Here is a 19,400-nt window from a genome sequence, read left to right on the forward strand (position 1 = left end):
CACCTGGAGGCTGGAGTTTGCCTTTCCAGTCGGGAAGGCGAGGCCCTAGAGAGGGGCGGGCGGGGAGGGGGCCTCCGCGGCCAGCGGGGCGGGGGGTGGAGCCGCGGGGGGCGGGGCCCCGGGCGTCCGCGCCGGCGCCGATGGGCGGGCGTCCCCCGGAGTCCGAGGCGGCGGCGTCCAGAACCCGGAGCCGCAGCCCAGCCCGAGCCGAGTGGGTGGCGGCGCCATGGCGTGCGCGGGGCTGCTCACCGTGTGCCTGATCCGGCCGCCCGCGCCCGAGCCCCGGCGGTCCCCCGCGCCCGTGCCTGCCGCCGGGCCCGCCGGACACGCGCTCTTCCAGGACGTGAGTGGGGAGCGGGCAGGGGGCGAAGGCTCTCTAGCCCTGGGGTTGTCAGTCTCTCCAGGTCTGTCTGCTCTCTCCCTGTGTCTTGCTGGGCTCTCAGTCTTTCGCTGTCTCTCCTTACCCCCGTCTCTGCGTCTCTCAGTCTCTTTTTCTGTCAGTGTCTCTCTCTCCAGGTCTGTTTGGGGCCCTGCTTCTGTCTCTGGGTCTCTGCCTCTCACCATCTCTCTCTGACCCTGCTGTCTCCATTCTCCCTTATCTTTGTCTCCTTTCCTTTGTGCCCGTTCTCAGTCTCTCACTCTCCTTATCTCCTGGTTCGGTGTCACTGCCCCTGCTGCCCCCCCCCCCCCCCCCCCCCCCGAGTCCACCCCATGTGGATGATGCAGTGGGGGCTGTCAACACTTGATCACAGGAGCAGTCCCCTCTATGGCAATCCCAGGCTGGGCTGACCCAGTCAGGGGAGGCTGGAAGAATAAACAGCCCCCCAGACTGCTGATCCAGGGCTGATCCCAGAGTCCCATAGATCTGACCCAGGGGCCATGGAGTCCCATAGTTCGTCAGGACTGCCCACAGTGGTCTGTACCTCCCTCCTGTGTGTGGCAGGTGGCCCTGCAGCGCCCCCAGGGGCACCAACTAAGGGCAGCCTAGCCAGGCCTCAGTCACTGCCTCAGGCCCCTTCCTCCCCTGGTGCTCAGCCCCATCCTGGCCCATTCACTACCCCCCGCCCCCAGCTTCAGAGGTCTCTGCCTGTGGGAAAGACGGCAAGACGGCACTCCTGTCCACTTCCCGCTGCCCCCAGTGACTCAGCACCTTGACCGCAGTCCTGGATTGAAGGAATCTGTCCATCCCGCTTCCCAGATGGAAAAACCAAGGCCGGAGGAGTTAGAAACATGTCCACAATCACACAGAGGCAGAGGCTTGTTTGAGTGTGGCCCCAGGTGCCCTCATTCACAGCATAGCACCCCTTCTTGCCATCTCCATCTGCCCCAGCCAGGCCACACCGGGCTGCTGTGTGACCCGAGACAGTGGCAGACCTCTGAGTCAGGCTTCTGGCTAGGGGTTAGATTCATCCCAATGCTTCACTGACCCAGAGGTAACAGCTGGAGAGGAGTGGCATTCAGGACATGGAGTTGTTAAGGGTTCTTTGTCCAGACTTTGGCCGGCCCCTCCTTGCCAGGTGTGCTGGTCTCCCATTTGCTGGGCTGCTTTGGATGACCTGGGAGTCTCTGGTCCCTGATCATGTCTTGACTCTGTCCCTTTCTGCCTCTGTTGCCCTTCATCTCTGCTTCTCTGTAAATACAATCTGTCCACCCTTGCTTTCTGCCACTCCCACTCCCCTTTGCACATGTGTGTGCGTGCACACACACACACACACGCGTGCGAGCCTGCCCAAGGCCTTCACACTGAATCAGCCTCATAAGAAGCCCTGGCCCTGGAATGGTTAACCCCAGACACCCACAAAGAAAGGACTAGCCACTGTTTGCATATCAGGGTCTTAAGCACACAGGGAAAGAGCCTTGAGTGGGCAGAGTCTGGGATGGACCATGGCCATGCTGCAGAGTTACGGGGTTCAGGTCTGGGACAAGTAGTGCCCAGGAACTTGGCCCATTTCCCCACCTTCTTCAAGCTGGGACTGTGGCAAGGGCTCATACCTCGGACAGAACCCTGGGTAGCCTCTGGGTGTGGGAGGTGGGGGTGCTGGAAGCTGGTGTGGAGCACCCCCTGTGGGGCCAGGACCTGCAGGAAATGTGAGCAAGTGGTGAGACCTGCTGTGTGATCTTCCTGTGCTCCCCTTGTTGGAAAGCCTCCCACAGGGCTGATCTGGGCAGGGGTTTAGGACCAGGCTGGGCAAGAGGAAAGGCAAGGTTGTGGGGGGGTAGGCTGGCCAGCTGGGGCCCTGATGAGCTGGGTGGGGGCATCCTGCCTCCTAGGCGGCACTCACAGCTCCCATCTGTGCCCCTTTGTCCTCCAGGTTTTCCGCAGAGCAGACAAGAATGGTGAGTGTGCCTTCCCTTGAGTCTACAGTGTGGGGAGGGGTGGGGGCCATCAAGGAGGCTCAGGGGAGTGTCACGGGTTTGGGAGCACAGTCTAGAATGGAGAAAAATCTTGGGAAGACCCAAATCAGGAGAATCAGTCAAGCCGTCCTTCCCAGAGGGGGTGCCATTTGGAATTCAGTTTGGCAGGATGGAGAGTGGAGGGAATGTGGTTTAGCCAGAGGCTGGAGGTGGGGGCATACTCTCCCACAATGCCCCGGGCACAGGTATGGATAACTCTTCTATATGATTTCATGTTGTCCTCACAACCAACAGCTAGATGGGAATTCTTCATCCCATTTTACAGACTAAGGAGCACAGGCCCAGAGAGGTGAAGCAGGTTGCTTGAAGTCACACAGCCTTTAAGTGGTGGGTCTTGAATCCAGGTCTGTGTGATGCTTGGTTCCAAGCTTCCTGTGTAAGGGGCTTGGAAAGGTTGGGTGATGGAGATGAGGCTGTGGGGGATTGTGCTGTTAGATCTTTAGAGGGCTCAGTAACTTCCCATATGACCAACCACCTGGACCCAGGGAAGGCTTGCACAGGATGCTGCTGGGTCCAGGGAATCAGCTTCCCCTGCTCTGGGTCCTGGGCAGTCTCAGACCCTGGTTTGGGAAAACCTTGAAAGCTAAAGCAGGAGCCCTCAAGGGAGCCCACGATCAGGTTGCTGCCCACAACTTGGAGCAGCCCACTGTGTCCTGATTGGCCAGGTGAGGGTCTGAGCTGAGGCAGCCGGTCAGCCTTGGCCTTACTTCCATCTGGGGTCTTCAGACCCTTTGGTGTTTCAGCCTCCTGGAGACAGGATCGTGTCCCAACCCATTGATCAGCCAGCACACATTTGGATCATAGCACTCTGTCTGGGGAGGCTCAGACCACCCCACCCCCCCAGCTCTGCTCCCCCAACCCCATCTGCTTAGAAACCTTACAGGCAAATTCCCGGTGTCTTTGGCCATCCCCCTGGTGCTCTTAGACTATTCCATAGCCGCTGTGAAGAGAAGGGCATTCCCTCCTGAGCCTGCCAGCCTGCGGCTTCTTGCAGGGGCTCCAACTCTTAGGAAGATCTCATCTGCCTCCTGGTGGCTTCTCTGTGAAGGGTGTGGGTACAGAGCAGCCTGGAGCCAGGCTTGGCGGGCAGAGACTGAGCCCCCAAGTCCTCCGAGTGATGTCTAGGTTCTGCCATGACCTGGCCACGTCCCAGGCTTTCCATTTGCTTCTTCATTTGGCAAGCATTTATTGAGTCCCTATGCAATGCCATGTGTGTGCTGCCTTGTCCTTTGGGTGCCTGAAGAGTGGGCCCTGTTGCCTTAAGTGGGCACCCCTGGAGTCTCTTTTGTCCCCAACAGCCAAGTCCCCGCAAGCTCAGAATTCCATTCCACCTGGCCAAGTAGCTTTAGGAGGTCTGAAGCTGGTGGCAGGGGTGCAGCCAGGGGTCAGGGATACCAGCTCTGCTCTCTGCTCCCACCCCAGATGATGGTAAGCTCTCATTTGAGGAGTTCCAGAATTACTTTGCTGATGGGGTTCTCAGCCCTGGGGAGCTGCGGGAACTGTTCAGCGGCATTGATGGGCCCTCCACTGAGTGAGTACGAGAACGGGTGGGTGAGCTGGGTGTAGATGTGAAGCTAGGCTCTCCCAGCCCCACGGTGTCCCCTGCCTCCTTATGGAGGATGGGGGTTGCATAGGGAGAGAGGTGCTAGGGCTTGATGACAGCTTTACCCGCCCACTCACTCCCTCCCTGGCTCCAGCCTTGTCCATCACACTCCTTCCAGCTGGGACCCCAAAATAGCCCGGTCTGAGTCACCAGCCGTGGTTCAGCCCACAGGTGTCCCCCCACCCCCCTCCCCATTCCCGCTTCCTGCAGGGACAAGGGGATGCCTGAGGATAGCTGGGCCTCACCTGCTTCCACGCATCGATGCAGGTTCATGAACACGCACATACCTCCCCATGTGTGCTCCCACATCTAGGGGCCTTAGCAGGAGTCTGCATGCTTCCCTCCCCATGCTTCCTCATATGGGTGCATACACATACACAGCTGTCCCTCCCTCTCCCCCAACATCTCCTTAGAATAAATTTCAAACTCTGGGTCAGCGTTCAAGGCTTCCATGCCCTTCCCTACTCTGAGGCTTGGGCTGGACCTTTTATTTGCAATGTTGCCACCTCCCCACCACCAGACACTCCGATCAAATTCCTTGTCCTTGCAGGCCTAACTTAAGCACCCTCCTTCTGGAAGTCCTCCCTAACCTACCAAGTAATACCCCAGGCCTTCTCTGAACTTCCCCGGACCTGGTTTTCCCTTCCCAGCTCTGATTATACTCCTCTCTGGCCTGTATCCACATTTCTCTCCCTGGTCCTGAGATCCCCTTGGAGGCCAAGAGTGGGTCTGAATTTTTGCCCTCAGTAATACCCTTGCTGCCCCCATTGGCCCACTGAGCAGCTTAAATTGGGTGGAGGCAGAAGCAGCCTCCTCATCAGGCTGAGCTGGGGTGGGCAGTGGGAGGAACATTGGCTTCAAAGTCTCAGGTCACCAAGCTTAAGTCTGTGGGACTGAAGCGTGCCTCCTCTTTTTCCTGCAGCAATTTGGAAACGGAGAAACTGTGTGGTGAGTAGGTCCACGGGAGCTCTGGTCTCCTGGCGCCCTTGGGCAGGTGGGCATGATGTTCCTTGGAGGCTGTTCCTTCTCTCCTAATGGAACAAGATGGGCTTGCCTCAGGATATGAGGCCTGGTTGGCTGTTGAGGAATCCCAGGTTGGGTAAATGAGGCCGCGTAGCAGGAGTAGGGGGTGGTCTGGGAACCTTTGAGCACCTTCTCTGCCTGCAGACTATTTCTCAGAACACCTGGGTGTCTACCAGCCTGTGCTGGCCGCACTGGAGTCACTGAACTGTGCCGTGCTCACTGCCATGGACACCACCAAGCTGGTGAGTGGAGGGGTTGATGGTGGAGGGCCTGGAATGAGGGCAGGGGTGTCTGCTGTCCTATGGGAGCCTCTACTGTCATGGCTCAGGGCTGTGAAGCTAGAGGCTTGGGTTCTCTCCCACATTCTGGCTGTGTACCTTTATCTCTCTGGGCCTCAGTTTTCTCATCTGTAAACTGGGGATGATAATAGAGCTTACCTCCAAACATTTGATGTGACAGAGAAATGAGAATGAAGGGAGGGATTTTTGCCTTTCGTGTTCTCTATTCCCAGCACCCAGAGCTGTGCCTGGCACACAGCAGCCACTTGCTACCTGGAGCTCCTGCTGCTGCTGTTTTTATTATTGGCCAGACCTAACTATTGTGGGGTATCAAGCCCAGGACCCAGCAGGGATGGGCTGGGAGATGGGCATACTCACACACAGCCACAGGCCCATGCTGGTGTGTGGAACCCGGTGGGGCAGGGCCTGGCCTGAGGACACGTGTAAGGCAGGCAGGCATGTAGCACCCAAGTGTTTGTATGCATGCGTGGCCACATGTGCATACAAGCACAAACAGTGCTCACAGCCAGGGCTCTAGGCTCTTGGAGAGCGACTTCAAAAACACAAGCCACCCCTCCCTTTGTATGTTTCTTTTAAGAAATGTCTCCACCTCCCTTTGTCCCATAGCTCTTAATAAGGAGGCAAGGAGGGAACAGTGAGGATTGTGTGTGACCCCATATTTACAGAAGGGGAAACTGAGGCCTTCAGTGAGTCAATGATCAGCTAAGGACAGGGCTTCCTTTTCTGGTTGCTTCTCCATGGGTTTTAGTAGGTTTTCTGCTGTTGAGGTTTGGCATAGGATGGGAATCCAAATAGTACATGATGAGCAGTTGATGTGTTGTGATAATTTCCATATCTGTGGCCTGGACACAAGTGGGAGTGTTAGCTTCCTTGTTGCCATGGAAACGGGGCCCTGGGGGTAGGCACCTGGACTGACTGGCACTGGTTATGGTAGATCCAAACTGCAGGTCAAAGTGAGGGTCCTTGGGATCTTGACCACCTCCTCCTGGCTCAGTAAGGGGTAGGAGTGACCCATCAGCACATGATGACTCTGCCACCTCCAATCACTTGAGACTTTTATTTGGCACTCAATGCCTCTGATAAAGCTATAGCTCAGCCCACCGTGTCCCTCATGTGGCACCTCCCCTCCAGTCCAACATGACTCAGTTGAACACTTCGTGCACCAGCCTGGAGCCACACTCCTGGTACATGGCCCGAGTTATCCAGCGCTGTTGGAAGGAACGCAAGGAGGCCACCATGGAGCCACCTGTCCACACTGCTGTGCCACGCCCAGGCTTGGCCACCAGATGAGGCCGCAGTGCCCCATAGCCGTGCCTCCGGCACTGCGCCTCTAGCTCCATTTCCAGGCGCTCAGTGAAGCCAGGGAAAAGTGTGGAACCACCGGCCAGCACCACGGTATTGGCCAGCCGCGTCCTTAGAGTCGCAGGGACCCTCTGCAGTGCCTGGAAGGCCAGTGCAGGCAGTCCTGGCTCGGCCTGGCCTAGCAGACTCGGCTGGAAGATGGGTTCCGGGCAGCGGAAGCGCTCGCTGCTGAGGCAGACAGAGCACCCGTTGCCTAAACAGAAACTGACCGGATGGTGGCGGTCAGAGTTATGAAGGTCACCCTCAAAGTCCAGCGACACATAGCAGCAGCGCTTCTTGAGCTGTGTGATGGCCTTACGGGGCAAGGCCCGCAGCGATGGATCAGGGCACGTTGCCACCAGCAAGTCCCGCAGGTAGCGCGACAGGGTGCTCCCTGCGATGTCCAGCCGGAAGGTGGCCTCGTGCCACGAGTGGCCCGCATAGACGGGTGTGGCGTGGCACACGCCTGCACCTGCCTCTACGGCCAGCCCGCTGAACGCGCCAGTGGAACAGAGCGCCAACAACGCCGTGCTGGCCATGTGGCACGCAGGCACCACCAGGGCCTCGAACAGCAGCTCGGCCACCTTCTCGCGGCTCGCGGGCGGCGCCGACGGCGAGTCACTCACTAGCACGGGCCACTGCTCCGGGCACACCCGCAGGCCGCCCACCAGCAGGCGCTCCCACAGCCCCTCCAGTGCCTCCCAGTCCACCACCACGCCGTGCTTGATGGGGTGCGCCCGTTCCACGCCGCCCGCCAGCCCGCAGCCGGGTGCGCGGGTACACACCGGCCGGTCCCAGGTGGGCACCAGGCTGGAGCTCTTCAGCACCAGGCGGGGCTGGCGCTCGCCCCCGAAGCCCGCCTTGATGAAGCCCGAGCCCTGGTCTACCACCACTGCCACGCGGCCCAGCGAGGGCGGCCGACGGACCCGGCGGCTCCCGGACCTCCCGGACACCGACGCCACGGCGCCACTCCCGGCTCGACCCCGCCCTTCGCCAGAGGCCCGGCCCCCGGCCTCACTGGAGGCCCGCCTTTCAGCTCTTGGCTCGGGCCCCAGGCCTAAGTCTTGGCCTTTCTGGTTACAGAACTAGCGCCCTCAATTCTTGGCTCCGGCCTCTGGTCCTGAGCTCCCACTCTTCCTGCCAGACTGGACGTCTCTTTTCAGCTCTTGGCTCTGCCCACAGGCCCGAGCACCCGCCACTAATTTGAGTGTCAGTCTCCACTCCTGCGGGCTCCGGCCGCTTTTGGCCCTCTTTGCCCTCCTGTGGCTCAAGGCTCAAGACCCACCTTGCACCAGGCCCACCCCTCTGAGGACGCGCCTCCGCTATGTGGCTCCGCCCCCTCAGTCCTGGTGGACGTAGACGTTGAGAGGGCCTCGTTCAATCCTTCTAGATGAGAAGCCTCTGGGAGCAGCAGGGCTCTAACAATGTTGGGGCCTTGTGGCAGTGTCCTCCGGACATATATCCTTACTTGGGTACCCAGGAGTCCAGCCCAGTCCTTGAGCCCCAGAAGGTCTCCTGGCACCTCTCTCTTGGCCTTGACTTAAGGTAAGAGGGGGTGGTCAGAGAAGGAAGGAAAAGAACTCGGATTGGACTCATTGTGACCTCAGTCCTGAGGACCTGCTGTATTCCACAGACCTCTCCCATGAAAACTCCCTGGACCCATCCTCTCTCCTGAGACAGGGCCAAGAGCAGTGATTTTGGCATCAGGGGATCTGGCCTCAGCTGTCCAGCACAACCAGAATGCTTCAGATTATCCGATGTACTCTGGCCGATGTGCAGCAGTCCCCTCCCCGCTCCCCACCTTCCTTCATGCTGAAGGGAAAGCTCTTAATCACAGATCTGTAGCCACTCATAGGACCTATGTGAGCTCAGCCCTGAGGGGCCCAGGCAGCCCACATAGGGACACTACCTCCAGGGGCTTCCATGTATGGACTCCAGTGGACCCAAGGAGTTTGTGACTCAGTTCTGAAGATGACTCACTGTGCCCCCCTGAGCAAGTCCTAATCTCTCTCTGGGCTCACCTTCTTCCTCCAGAACGCACTAATAATCCTCACATAGGAAAAAGGCCATTTCTAGTCTCTGCAGAGTCTATTATTCTCTTTAGGACCATTTCGGTTGCAAGTAGAAGACCTACTCAACTGAGCTTAAGCTAAAATAGGGATTTGATTACAAGGATCTTGTAGGCCTTATGGACGCCAAGAACAAAGATGAAATCAGGTTTCAGGAACAGACTGGACGCAGGGCCTAGCTGCAGGATGTGTACAGGCTCTGCATTGTTTTATTCTGAAGACTGGCTTCAGCCCATGCATGCTCACATAGAAAACAGTCTCTCACATCTCCTGAATTACAGTCCCAGGAAAGAGGCTGATAGGACCAGCCTAGGCCAATCACGTATGGCCAGGATGTGTGGCCACATTGAAGGACATGGTTACCTTGATTGTAACCACAGGGATGGCAAGAAAGGGTATGTTTTTATAAGCATTTGGGGAGATGCCGTGGGTCATGCAACCTCCAGCCTGAAGCAGGGGATACAGAAGGGATGTCGATTGTGTTGACACTAACGGAAGTGCATCTGTAGCAGAAGCCGGGCCTGTGTCTTTAATGAGCTGGGACCTTCACCCCCTGCTGCATCTGTCCCCTTTGGGACATTCTGAGGTGGTCACCAGTGGAAGGCTGGCTACAGGTTCGGTAGGGCTGGGGCAGCACTCAGGTCTGGAGCTGGGTTTGGGGCCCAGGAAAATGAGAAGCAGCTGGGTCTTTCTCACAGATAACATGCCAGGCCTCTCCTGGGTGGATTAGGGAGGTGAACCTTGCATTGGAGACCACAGTGGCAATATAGCCAGAGCAAGGGTGAGGATATGAGTCACTCAGAAGCCCTAGAGGGAAAGACTAAGGCTGGGGGCTGAGCTTGCATTTGACAACAATAAGTTTGGGCGTTTCCCTCTGGGCTTTGGAGAAATCAGTGGGAGCTTAGGAGCAGAGCCAACTGTCCTACAGACAGCTAAGTGGTTTGGAAGAAGTCTCTGACTGCAATGTGGGGAAGGGGATGGCACAAGGTAGAGTGAGGGACAAGTGATGAGGTGGCTTGGGGGTTACCAAGCAGAGTGGGGTAGGAGTGGGGTCAGAAGCCCCCAGACCCCAGCCTCTCCTCCTGGGTGCTCTCACAGGCAGAATGTGAGTCTCAGGCCCCAGCCCAGCTGACCGTGGGACCCTCACAGTTTCTTCCAGGATGGTGGTGTCTGTTGCCTCCGCCCCCTGCCTAAGAAGGACTTGTGGATGTTGAGGACTCTTGAAGATGTTAGGTTTCGGCTGGAGGCAGGTCCCTCCTCCTAGCGTGCCCACACCGGGGTTTGCCCAAACTCATCTCCCTTGGGCCTGCAAACCTGAAGGTCTGACCCGGGCCTGGAGCTGGAGGAGGAGGAGGGAAACAGCTTCCCTCCACTGTGGCAGGGTGTCCCTCCCCACCTGGGGGCAGGGGTTCTGATGCTTGGGACACAAGGAAGGAGAAGGCTCGGTTTTGGCGCCAAGCCATTGCCGTTGCTCGGCCCTCAGTCCTACTGTTTCATCCGCGTCTCGCTCTGGGCCCGGTTACCCCCGCCCAGCTCTGCGCCTCCTCAGACAGAGCCAGCAGGCGCCAGGGGTGCTATGCGCTCTTTATTGGGCCACGGGCCGGGCGCTCAGGGCCGCGAGCGAGGGCAGCGGCGCCGCTTGCGCGGCTGCTCCTCGGCGGGGTCGGCCTCGCGGTTCGCCTGAACGTCGGTCAGCAGGCGCGAGTAGAGCCGCTGCCAGCCCTGCGCGACCTTGGCCCCGCCCCCCGCTCCGGGCGCGCCGGCCGCGCAGCGCCCCTCCTGCAGCCGCGCGTCCAGCAGCAGCAGCAGGACCAAGATCGTCTTCAGGTCTCGCGCGCGTGCGCCCTCGCGCCGATCAGCACAGTCACCCGCTCCTCGCAGCGTGGGCGCCGCCGCCGGGGAGCCCACGGGGGCGCCCGTCGCGTCCTCGCCTGGACGCCCGGGCCGCGCGCCTGAGCCCGCCGCCACGTCGGATAGCTGCTGCTGCTTGTCCAAGGGGAAAAGCAGCACGATCTTGGCCTGGGGCGGGGCGGGAGCGTGAGGGGGAAGAGCGTACAGCGCCTTCTTCTTGAGGATCCTCACCCACCCAGATCCAGTCTCCCAAGACTCTGCCCCCTTTACATTTCCAGGACTCCCGCTCTCCTCCCGTGCTCGGGGGCGGGAGTGGGTCTCTCCCGGTGCCATTGCCCAGGACACCTGCCTTCCCTCTGGAAACGTTCACCCACCGTAGCTGACCTCCTCAGACTTGCACCGTCTGCGATTGTGGGATCTTTGCCTGCCCTCCCAGCCTTAGTAGCGGGACTCTCACCCACCCGGACCCCCTCCAGGGCCTCTGCCCACTCGAAGAAGGGGAAAAGTAGCATGTTTTGAGGCTGGGAGCTGGAAAGGGGGCATAAAGGAGCTCCCTGTGCCCATAGCCCCTGCGGTACCAACTAAGGCTGATTCACCACGCAGAACCCTCTACTTCTCTGTGGGGAGTTGGGAGAATCCCTTCCGGCCCACCCTCATGGACTCCCGTCTCCTAATTTCTCCTGGTTGCTTGAATCCCTGCCCTCCCTCTGGGCTTTTAGGACCCAACCACACCACGTGGGTTCCTGGGACTGCCATCTTCAGAGGGGTTATCCAAGCCCTTCCATGCGCCTCGGACTTATGCCCACAAGGCCTAGAATCCCAGCATCCCCTCCTGCCTGCCTGTTCAAGTTCCCCTGACTCCCACCTGCCCTAACACCCTGGCACTCACGTTTGGCTTCTTCCGCTTGAGATGGCTGAAGAACTGCTGTTTCCACCCAGCCTTGTCCATGTCAGGTGGCCTCTCCCTGCAGGCCTGCTTGGGCACTTTGGTTCTCTTGTGAGAACTGTTGTTTCCCATGGCAGGGCTGGTCACCACTGGAGGCCACAGCCCATGCTGCCTCTGCCCTGCCCTCTGGCTGGGGGAGGGGCACTCTTGTCCCCACTCTATCCTGGGGAGGCCACATTGTGACCTCATAGGTCAACCTCACCAGCTGTAGGCTCTAAGCTCCTCCTCCCAGAACCCACAGGCGAATCTTGGCTCCATTTACTCTGGCTGTGACTTCTGGCCTTGGTTTCTCAGATGTAAAACTGGGCTGATAATCACAAATAAGGCAATGCTTGTAAGGCGCTTAGTGGTGAGTAGAGACGAATTTTTGTGGTCCCGGTTTGAATTCTGGCTCTGCCGCTAACTAATTGTGTGATCTTGGCCCAAGGTAATTAATTGCTCCAGGCCTCAGTCTTCTCATCTACAAAATGGGGTCCATTATGGTTTTTATAAGTTGTTATGAGGATTAAATGAAATTCTGCTTGGAACAGGGCATGGCACAGAGTGGGTGCTTGTGGCAGCTGGGTTTTTTGGTTGCAAGCAACAGAGACTCGATCGACCATCTTAAGCGCTCAAAAGGGAATTTATTGGAAGGATTTCAGAGAGCTCAGAGCATGGCCAGGAAGTCTGGAGAACGAGGCTTGGAGACAGGGCAGAAACCACTGGCCTAAGAGTGAGAACACCTGGCCCCCATTCTGTTCCTGCCTCCCTGCTCATGAGCCTGGCCCAGCAGGGCCCATCTGATGGCTGAGCAGAGGCAGGTCATGGAAAGAAATGAAGCCCCTGATGGATGTTGCCTCTGGAGCCCTTTGTGGAGGGTGGGCAAGCACCTGGACTTTGGCTTCTCAGGACTCCCATCCTGGGCTGTGTCCTATGTAGGAATTAGTTCACTGAAGTTTTTCAACCGCTCGGTGAGACGGCTATTATCCTCCCTGTTCTCTAGGTGAGGAAACTAAGGCACAAGGAGGCGAAGGTAGTTGGAGAGTCTCTGAGCATCTCAAATGGGCAGTGTAGGGACTGGCCTGTCGGCCTTGTCTCTCTGCCCACATTGGGAGGGGCTGAGTGGAGGCTAGTGATGTAGGAATCAGTGCTATGTGTATAAGGACAGTGGCCTGGCTGTTTTGTATCTGCAGCTCCTAGTAGAAGTTAAGTATTTGTTGCATGGATGAGTGCATGAATGAATGCATGCATAGATCATGAGTTTAGGGCCAACTGGTGAGCATGGGGCCACATCACACCATCATTTTGCCTCATGCCTTCGGATGCCATGTGACCTGCCTTACACCCCCCTCTCTCCCCCCGCCGCCACCAGCCTGGCTAAAGGTGGTGGCCCAACAGGGAAGGGGCCTTAGGGCCCAGAAAATGGCAGATGCCTCCCTGTAAAGGTGGTCTTACACCTCCCAGAAAGGGAGGCCAGGCCCTGCTCCCAGTCCCAGAACTGTCCTGCTCTGGTTGCACGCTCTCTGCTCTTCATGCTGTACTATTGCTTGGATGGGCAAGGGTAGGGGAGCAGGACAGTGGCTCCCCATTCAGAAATATATGCTTGGGGCCAGGGTATGTTGAGCATGCTCCCTCTGCCCCCAGGAATATGAGCGGGCCTCCAAGGTGGACCAGTTTGTGACCCGCTTCCTACTGCGGGAGACGGTGAGCCAGCTACAAGCCCTGCAGAGTTCGCTGGAAGGGGCGTCAGATACCCTGGAGGCCCAGGCCCGTGGCCCACGGTACGTGAGGTGCCCTGCTGGTCATTGTCTCCACATTCCAGGGCCCTCAGCTTTCATCACATTCCGCAGCTCCAGCATCCCAGAGCCCATTATTCTTGTTCTCGGACAGGGAGGCCAAGAAGGGGTGAGAGGGAGCGGCTGGCTGGGCCTCAGTGTCCCAGGAAGCCTGTCTTGCTCCACCCAGGCCCAGCCCTGTGCAGGGGCCCCAGTTCTTGGCCTGTGGGTCTGGGAGCAATGGGCTGACCCTCCACTTCTCTTAGGTCAGATGAAGACAGCGAGGAGGTACAGAGCAGGCCCCATGGCTGCCGGAGGGCAGGGCGCAGGGCCCCGCGGAGCGTCAGTCGGTCACCCACCTGGTCTCCTGGCTCCTCGGACACAGGTGCCCCCGGTGCCCACTCACCCACTGCCCCTCAGCTCATCCTGAGAGGCTTCCCAACCCGAGGGGGCCCATGCCTGACTTCCCCCCATGGGTGTCCCACCCCAGGGCAGAGCTCAGAAGCTGAGATGCAGTGGCGGCTCCAGGTCAACCGTCTCCAGGAGCTCATTGACCAGCTTGAGTGTAAGGTGAGTGACCAGGTGGCCAGTGCCCCAAGGGGGAGGTTCTTCCTGGAATCTACATAAGCCAGGCACACACCGGGGGCCTTGCCCACACTCTGTGTCCCTCATAGGCCCCCCGGCTGGAACCCCTGCATGAAGAGGAGCTTACCAAGGGGCCTGACTCGGTGAGTCCAGGAGAGGGACAGGCAACTGGGTATTGGGCCAGGACGAGGTGCTCATCAAATGAGGGGTTTCACGGGGCCTGCTGCCCGCTTGGCCTCTGTGTTACACACATGCCCATTTCTCAGGCTTGGCCCAGCCCTCGTCCCCCAAGCCTGGCAGGTGCTGGGTTCTGGCCCTTGCTCTGTGACCCTGTAGAAATCACTGTGTCTCTCTGGGTATTAGTTCACTTCATCTGCGTTCCTGAAAGCTGGGTCTGGGGTGTGTGGGTGAAGGCTAGAGGGGGAAGTGGTGGCATGCTGCTGGAGGGAGGGACAGTGGCCGGATCAAGGCAATGATCTTGGCCATGAGGAGAGGCTGGAGGCAGGGATGCTGGGGGCCAGGTTGGGGCAGGGGCTTGACCTCACGGTAGGCGGGGCTAGTGCAAGTCAAGAAGGGCGGAGTCCTCCTGAAGGCCACAGCCAGTCCTTCCCCTGGGCCCTGCCTCGCCCCGGCTCACCAGGCTGCCTCTCTTGCCAGCACATCCTCGTGGCCCAGAGGCAGGTGCACGTGGCAGAGGAAGCCCTGCAGGATTTCCACCGTGCCCTGTGCTGCTATGTGGACTTCACAGGGGCCCAGAGCCGTTGCCTGCAGTGAGTCCCTAGCTGGCTAGTGGGCTGGCCAAGGTCAGGGGAGGGGGGTGAGCAGGGCAAAGTGCTGGGGCTGGGCGTCCTTGGCCAAGGCTCCCGTCAGACACCCAGGCTGGGTGGGCAGTGGTGGTGGTAGCCTGGGCCTGGCCTGGCCATCTCTTTGGCCCCACAGTGTGTCTGCCCAGAAGATGCTGGACAATGCCTCTTTCACCCTATATGAGTTCTGGCAGGATGAGGCCTCCTGGAGAAGGTATGAATGGTATCTGAAAGCTAAAGTTTATTGAGTATGGGCCCTGGAGTGAGTCAGGCGTGGGTTCAAATCATCCTCTATTAATCACTGGCTGTGTGACCTCGGGAGAGTTACTCATCCACTCTGAGCCCCAGTGATCTTTCCAAAATGAGAGTCATAATAGGTCTACCCTTCTATGAGCCAAACGAGATGGTGTATGAAAAGCTGAGCACGATGGCAGGAACACAGTAGATGGCGGGCACTCAGTGAATACACACTGTTACCACCGTGCCACGGTCTATGCCAAGCACCCACGTATTATTTCACGTCATCCTCCCAGTGTCCTGGTACAGTAGGCACTATTGTCCCCATTTCACAGAGAGAGAACCGAGGCTCAGAGCCAATGTGAGGCAGGACCGGGATCTGAATCCAGACAGTAGGACAGGGTGGGGGTGGGGAGCTCTCAGCCATGTGGTCTTGCTCTCCGAGGGACCAGCTCCAGCCTCAGGTCACTCCACGGCCCTCCCCAGGCACCAGCAGTCCGCCTGCAGTAAGGCCTTCCAGCGCATCCTCATTGACCACCTGCGAGCTCCAGACACCCTCACCACTGTGTTCTTCCCAGGTATGCTGTGGCCCCCGACCCTGCTCTACAGCCCTATGGAGTGGCAGTGGGCCCCTGATGGCCTCTGACCCTCAACCTCTGACCCCTAGCCTCCTGGTGGATTATGAATAATAACTGAGCCTGACCTGCATAAGCCAAGGCCCTGGGGCCCTACCTGCCTCCTTCTGGAGCTTCTCGACTGGTCAACTCAGCACCAAGACCAAGGACGCTGCCACTCTTAGAACTGGGGCCGGGCTCTCAAAGGTCCCCCTGCCCCAGACCTAGCTGGTGGAGAGTCTCTCAGCCCAGGGATCAGGGACTGGGCTGCTCGCTTTCTATTTATTTATCAGTGTATTTTATTGTTTGTAGCTTTGGCCTCTGAGGCATTCTGGCCTCTGCCTGGCTCAGGAAGCTTGGATTTGGTCACCTCTGTCCCAGCCTTGTGTGACACAGAGGAAGGAGGTCGCTTCCCTCTCTGGGTGGGCCTCGGGCTGTCTGGCTGCCTAGTGGGTACCCTGCTTTCTTCCTGCTGTCTTGGGGCCAGGCTTCTGCTCTTCCTCAGCCAGCAGCAGAACCAGGGCTGATGCTCAGGGACACCACCCCCACCCCCCCCCCACCAAACCTCGACCCCTGAGGCTGGGCCGGATCCGTCTGCAGTGTGGGGTAAGAACCTGGGTGTCCCCATCACCCTCCTGGGTTAGCAGGCTTCCAACTCTTCCAGCACCCTTGGCTGCACCAGAGACCTCGGCAAGATCCTGGGTTGGTTTGCATGTCATTTGCATATATTTTGCATGTTCATGCCTACCCACACTCAGGGCACTATGGGAAGTCCCAAGGTGACCTTGCCAAGTAGCAATAATTTGGGCCCAGTGTCACCTGCTCCCCCCAGATACCTCCAAACCCCAACCCCCAGCCCAAGACCCCAGCACAGAGGCAATAAAGGCGGTGGTCACCTCTGGTGTTGTGTCCTCTCTCTCCCTCTGCAAGAAGTCCAGGCCCTGGGGTTGGTTTGCATCTCAGATGAGAGATTTAGGGCAGACAACCTATCCTTAGGAATCAGTCAGTTCCTATCTTGAGCTCCCTTGTGAACAGATGATGATGATGATGATAACTTAAATCACAGCTCGTCTCCGTTTCCTCAACTCAGGACCTTCTCAGGCTCACAAGCCCTGGTTCTTGGGCCTTGTCTGGGAATGGGAGTGGACTGGATTGGGTCTCTGCTCTCAACCCCCTGAAAGTCAGCTGGCCGTCCTAGCTTCACCACCACCCTCGTTGCCAACATGATGTGGTCTGAAGTTGGGGGCACAGAACCTTCTTGGAGTCCCAGATAGTGTAACTGCATGCCTGCGAGAAGTTCTGTCCCCTGACAGAACCTTCCTCCCCACGGCCCCCCTTCCAGACTGGGTTTGTCACCACCCATGTCACCTGACAGAATCAGGTGCAAAATGGCCAAGTTGGTCCATCCAGGCACCAGGGGGCCCTCCTCTGAGCCATCTGGGGAGAGGCGACTGCCACAGTCGTGGGTTCTAAAGGGGAGGCACTTGGCAACACAAGAGCAAAGGATGGCCTCTGACCTGGTCTGGAAGGTGTTGGGGTCAGGAGTCTTTAGGCCGGAAACACACGCTCAGGCCCTGAGGGGGAAGAGAGCTTGCCTCACGAACTGAAGGAAGCCCAGCGGGGGCTGAGGTTGGGGTGAGGGGGCAGTGGGCTGAGGCGAAAGTGAGGAGGCGGCAGGGCCTCAAAGGTGCTTCATGCTGAGGAAGCTGTGGTAGGTTTTAAGCCGGGGGTGACTGGCCAGTGGGCTGACATGTCACCGGTGTTCCGAGTGCCCCAGTGGTGCCAGGAAGACAGCTCAGATGGACGTCCTGGCCCGGGACTCTAGGCAGGGTCTTCCCTGAGGTGTCTCCCCGTGAGGGGGGGCCGCAGAGCTATGCCGCCGGCCCGGCCACCCGGGCCAAAGAGCCAGCACGGGGGTCCCTGGTGGCTCGCTGGCCGGCACCGTGCCGGGCTGTGCCCCGCCACACCTCTTCGCAGGCTCCGGGCGGTTCCTGGAGAGGGCAGCCAGCACCGGTGCCGCACTGCTCTGGGCGGCCTGAGGAGGCTTCGGTGTCCTGGTTAGACAAGAAGCCCATCCGGGAGGAAACCGTCCTGCTTTCTGTCCTAGGTTCTAATTGCTTCTGTTCCATTTCCTCCACATGAACAGCAACAGCAAACCCTCAACACTAAAAAACACTTCCCGTTGGCATCTTCGAACGATGATGCTGAAATCCTCAAGCTGACTTCTGTGAAGCGAGTGCCTCCGGAGGGTTTTCGCCCTTGCCCGCCTCACCTGGCGGTGGCCTTCCTCCTTTACGGGAGCCTGCAGGTGCTGGGGAGGGCGCTGCAGGTGGAGGGGAGCGGGCCGGTCCTGCAGGGTCGGGGGTGGCCTCCTGGGTGGTGTCCTGGCTTTCAGCAGGGGTCTCTGACAGGGGTGGTTGGGGAGGGAGAACGTGGCACACAAAGGGAGCAGAGGTGGAGCCATGGAGTGTAAGGGATTGGAGGTGAGGCAGGGGGCCCGACCAGAGGGAATTTGCACGATGGCCTGCAGGTAACAGGGCAGCCTGGAAGCCGTCAGGAATGTCCGGTGGCTGTGGGGGCTGGACTGTAGACCCGGCGCTGGAGTTAGAGCTTACAGGGAGAACAAAGTTCTCGGCAGCCTGCAGGGGCACAGAGGAGCTTGCCAAGCCTTTACGTCGTGTTTACTTACCTCTTGAGAGCCCACCTTCATCTCCATCCGGTAGTCACCCTAACCCCCAGCTCGTGTCCACCATCACCTCTGGCCTAGAAGACTGTGGCAGCCTCTTCACTGGGCTTCCCATCTGCATCCCCCCCGCCCCACCCCAAATCCATTCCATAAGAAAACAGACAAGGGGCTTTCAAAACATTGATGTGGGGACCACACCCCTGTGGCTAAGACCCTTCAGTGGCACCACACTGGCTTCAGCATCAAGATCAAGTTTGGTTACTTGAATTGGCATTCAAGACCCTTAGCAATCAGCCCCCTCTCCCACTCTGTGGAGCCTCCTCTCCCTAAAACACACACAAGCTGAGCTGGGCTATTTGTGACCTGTCACTCCCTCTTGGCCTCCCCCACACCCCTGCCCCTGTCCACCACAGAAACGCCGCCTTAGCCTTTAAGTAGCAGGTCAAAGCCATCAGGTCTGGGTCACCTTTCCAGCCCTTGCCCTCAATGCCCTGCTCTTGGTGGCTCTTCATCTCATTTCAGCGGCCATTGGGCACCTGCTTTGTGGCAGGTGCTGGGGACGGTGAAATGCCCCGAGCTGGTGATAGCACCCAGGTCAAGGGCAGGCAGAACACTGAAGCTGGGAAAGCTCCTGGGTCCTTCCACCAGCTGCCATCCCCGCCCTTTCACCCACTCCCTGCACCTGCCTCCTCACCTCTCCCACCTGTGCCAGTGACTCACCTGTACACATTCAAACCTGTCCTGGCGACTGGGCCAGTGCCAGGCCAGGTGTGGGAGAGACAGCAACAGTCTAAATGGCTGTCATTGCTCTCCAGCTCTCAGAGGGAAACACACCAAGTCCCCTTAACACAGCCTCTGATGCGTCAAAACAAAGAACCTGAGAATTAAGTGGGCCTTCAGGAAGACACACACGGATACACACACACACACACACACACTTTTCCAAAGCTCTACACCCAACATGGGGCTTGGACTCACTACCCCGGGATCAAGAATCGCATGCTCTACCAACTGAGGCAGCCAGGCGCCCCCAGCAAGTTATTCTCAAAACAAGTACATATGTAAGACACCATGCTCCAGGCAGGATACTGGGGCAAAGATGGATCCTCTCAAGGAAATCACATAGTGGCAGAGGGAGAAGCAGGCTATGAGAGCAGCCTCTGTTTACCGAGGG

General features: G+C 58.6%; 3 protein-coding genes across 4 annotated transcripts; 1 reads left to right on the plus strand and 2 right to left on the minus strand.

Annotated features, from left to right (window-relative positions):
* The first annotated feature begins 139 nt into the window (after positions 1-139).
* On the plus strand, positions 140-16,441 carry NECAB3 (N-terminal EF-hand calcium binding protein 3). Of its 2 annotated transcripts, XM_049649989.1 has the most exons (13): positions 140-343; positions 2,313-2,337; positions 3,838-3,946; positions 4,941-4,966; positions 5,186-5,283; positions 13,171-13,307; positions 13,568-13,686; positions 13,792-13,871; positions 13,976-14,029; positions 14,544-14,656; positions 14,826-14,903; positions 15,413-15,504; positions 15,594-16,441. In XM_049649989.1, exons 1-13 carry the CDS (start codon positions 227-229, stop codon positions 15,620-15,622), a joined length of 1,077 nt encoding a protein of 358 aa, XP_049505946.1. In that variant the 5' UTR covers positions 140-226; the 3' UTR covers positions 15,623-16,441. The 2 variants fall into 2 exon arrangements, with proteins under 2 accessions (XP_049505946.1, XP_049505947.1); XM_049649990.1 differs by lacking the exon at positions 14,826-14,903.
* On the minus strand, positions 6,379-8,342 carry ACTL10 (actin like 10). Its single transcript, XM_049650000.1, has one exon. The coding sequence runs from the start codon at positions 7,218-7,220 to the stop codon at positions 6,483-6,485; it is 738 nt and encodes a 245-aa protein (XP_049505957.1). The 5' UTR covers positions 7,221-8,342; the 3' UTR covers positions 6,379-6,482.
* CA3H20orf144 (chromosome A3 C20orf144 homolog) lies at positions 10,316-11,712 on the minus strand. The gene is made up of 2 exons (XM_049650005.1): positions 11,491-11,712; positions 10,316-10,769 (listed from the first exon to the last, which is right to left on the minus strand). Exons 1-2 carry the CDS (start codon positions 11,617-11,619, stop codon positions 10,359-10,361), a joined length of 540 nt encoding a protein of 179 aa, XP_049505962.1. The 5' UTR covers positions 11,620-11,712; the 3' UTR covers positions 10,316-10,358.
* Positions 16,442-19,400: the final 2,959 nt, after the last annotated feature.

This window comes from Panthera uncia, assembly GCF_023721935.1.
Source record: "Panthera uncia isolate 11264 chromosome A3 unlocalized genomic scaffold, Puncia_PCG_1.0 HiC_scaffold_11, whole genome shotgun sequence".
NCBI lineage: Eukaryota > Metazoa > Chordata > Mammalia > Carnivora > Felidae > Panthera > Panthera uncia.

What these genes read in the sequence shown, in the direction of transcription:
- ACTL10 (XM_049650000.1), bottom strand. Translation starts at nt 7,220, where the DNA reads ATGGCCAGCACGGCGTTGTTGGCGCTCTGTTCCACTGGCGCGTTCAGC.
- CA3H20orf144 (XM_049650005.1), bottom strand. Translation starts at nt 11,619, where the DNA reads ATGGGAAACAACAGTTCTCACAAGAGAACCAAAGTGCCCAAGCAGGCC. An exon ending in TCAAGCGGAAGAAGCCAAAC is followed by an intron (nt 10,770 to 11,490) that starts GTGAGTGCCAGG and finishes GCCCCGCCCCAG; the next exon opens with GCCAAGATCGTGCTGCTTTT.
- NECAB3 (XM_049649989.1), top strand. Translation starts at nt 227, where the DNA reads ATGGCGTGCGCGGGGCTGCTCACCGTGTGCCTGATCCGGCCGCCCGCG. An exon ending in CCGCAGAGCAGACAAGAATG is followed by an intron (nt 2,338 to 3,837) that starts GTGAGTGTGCCT and finishes CTCCCACCCCAG; the next exon opens with ATGATGGTAAGCTCTCATTT. An exon ending in GATGAGGCCTCCTGGAGAAG is followed by an intron (nt 14,904 to 15,412) that starts GTATGAATGGTA and finishes GGCCCTCCCCAG; the next exon opens with GCACCAGCAGTCCGCCTGCA.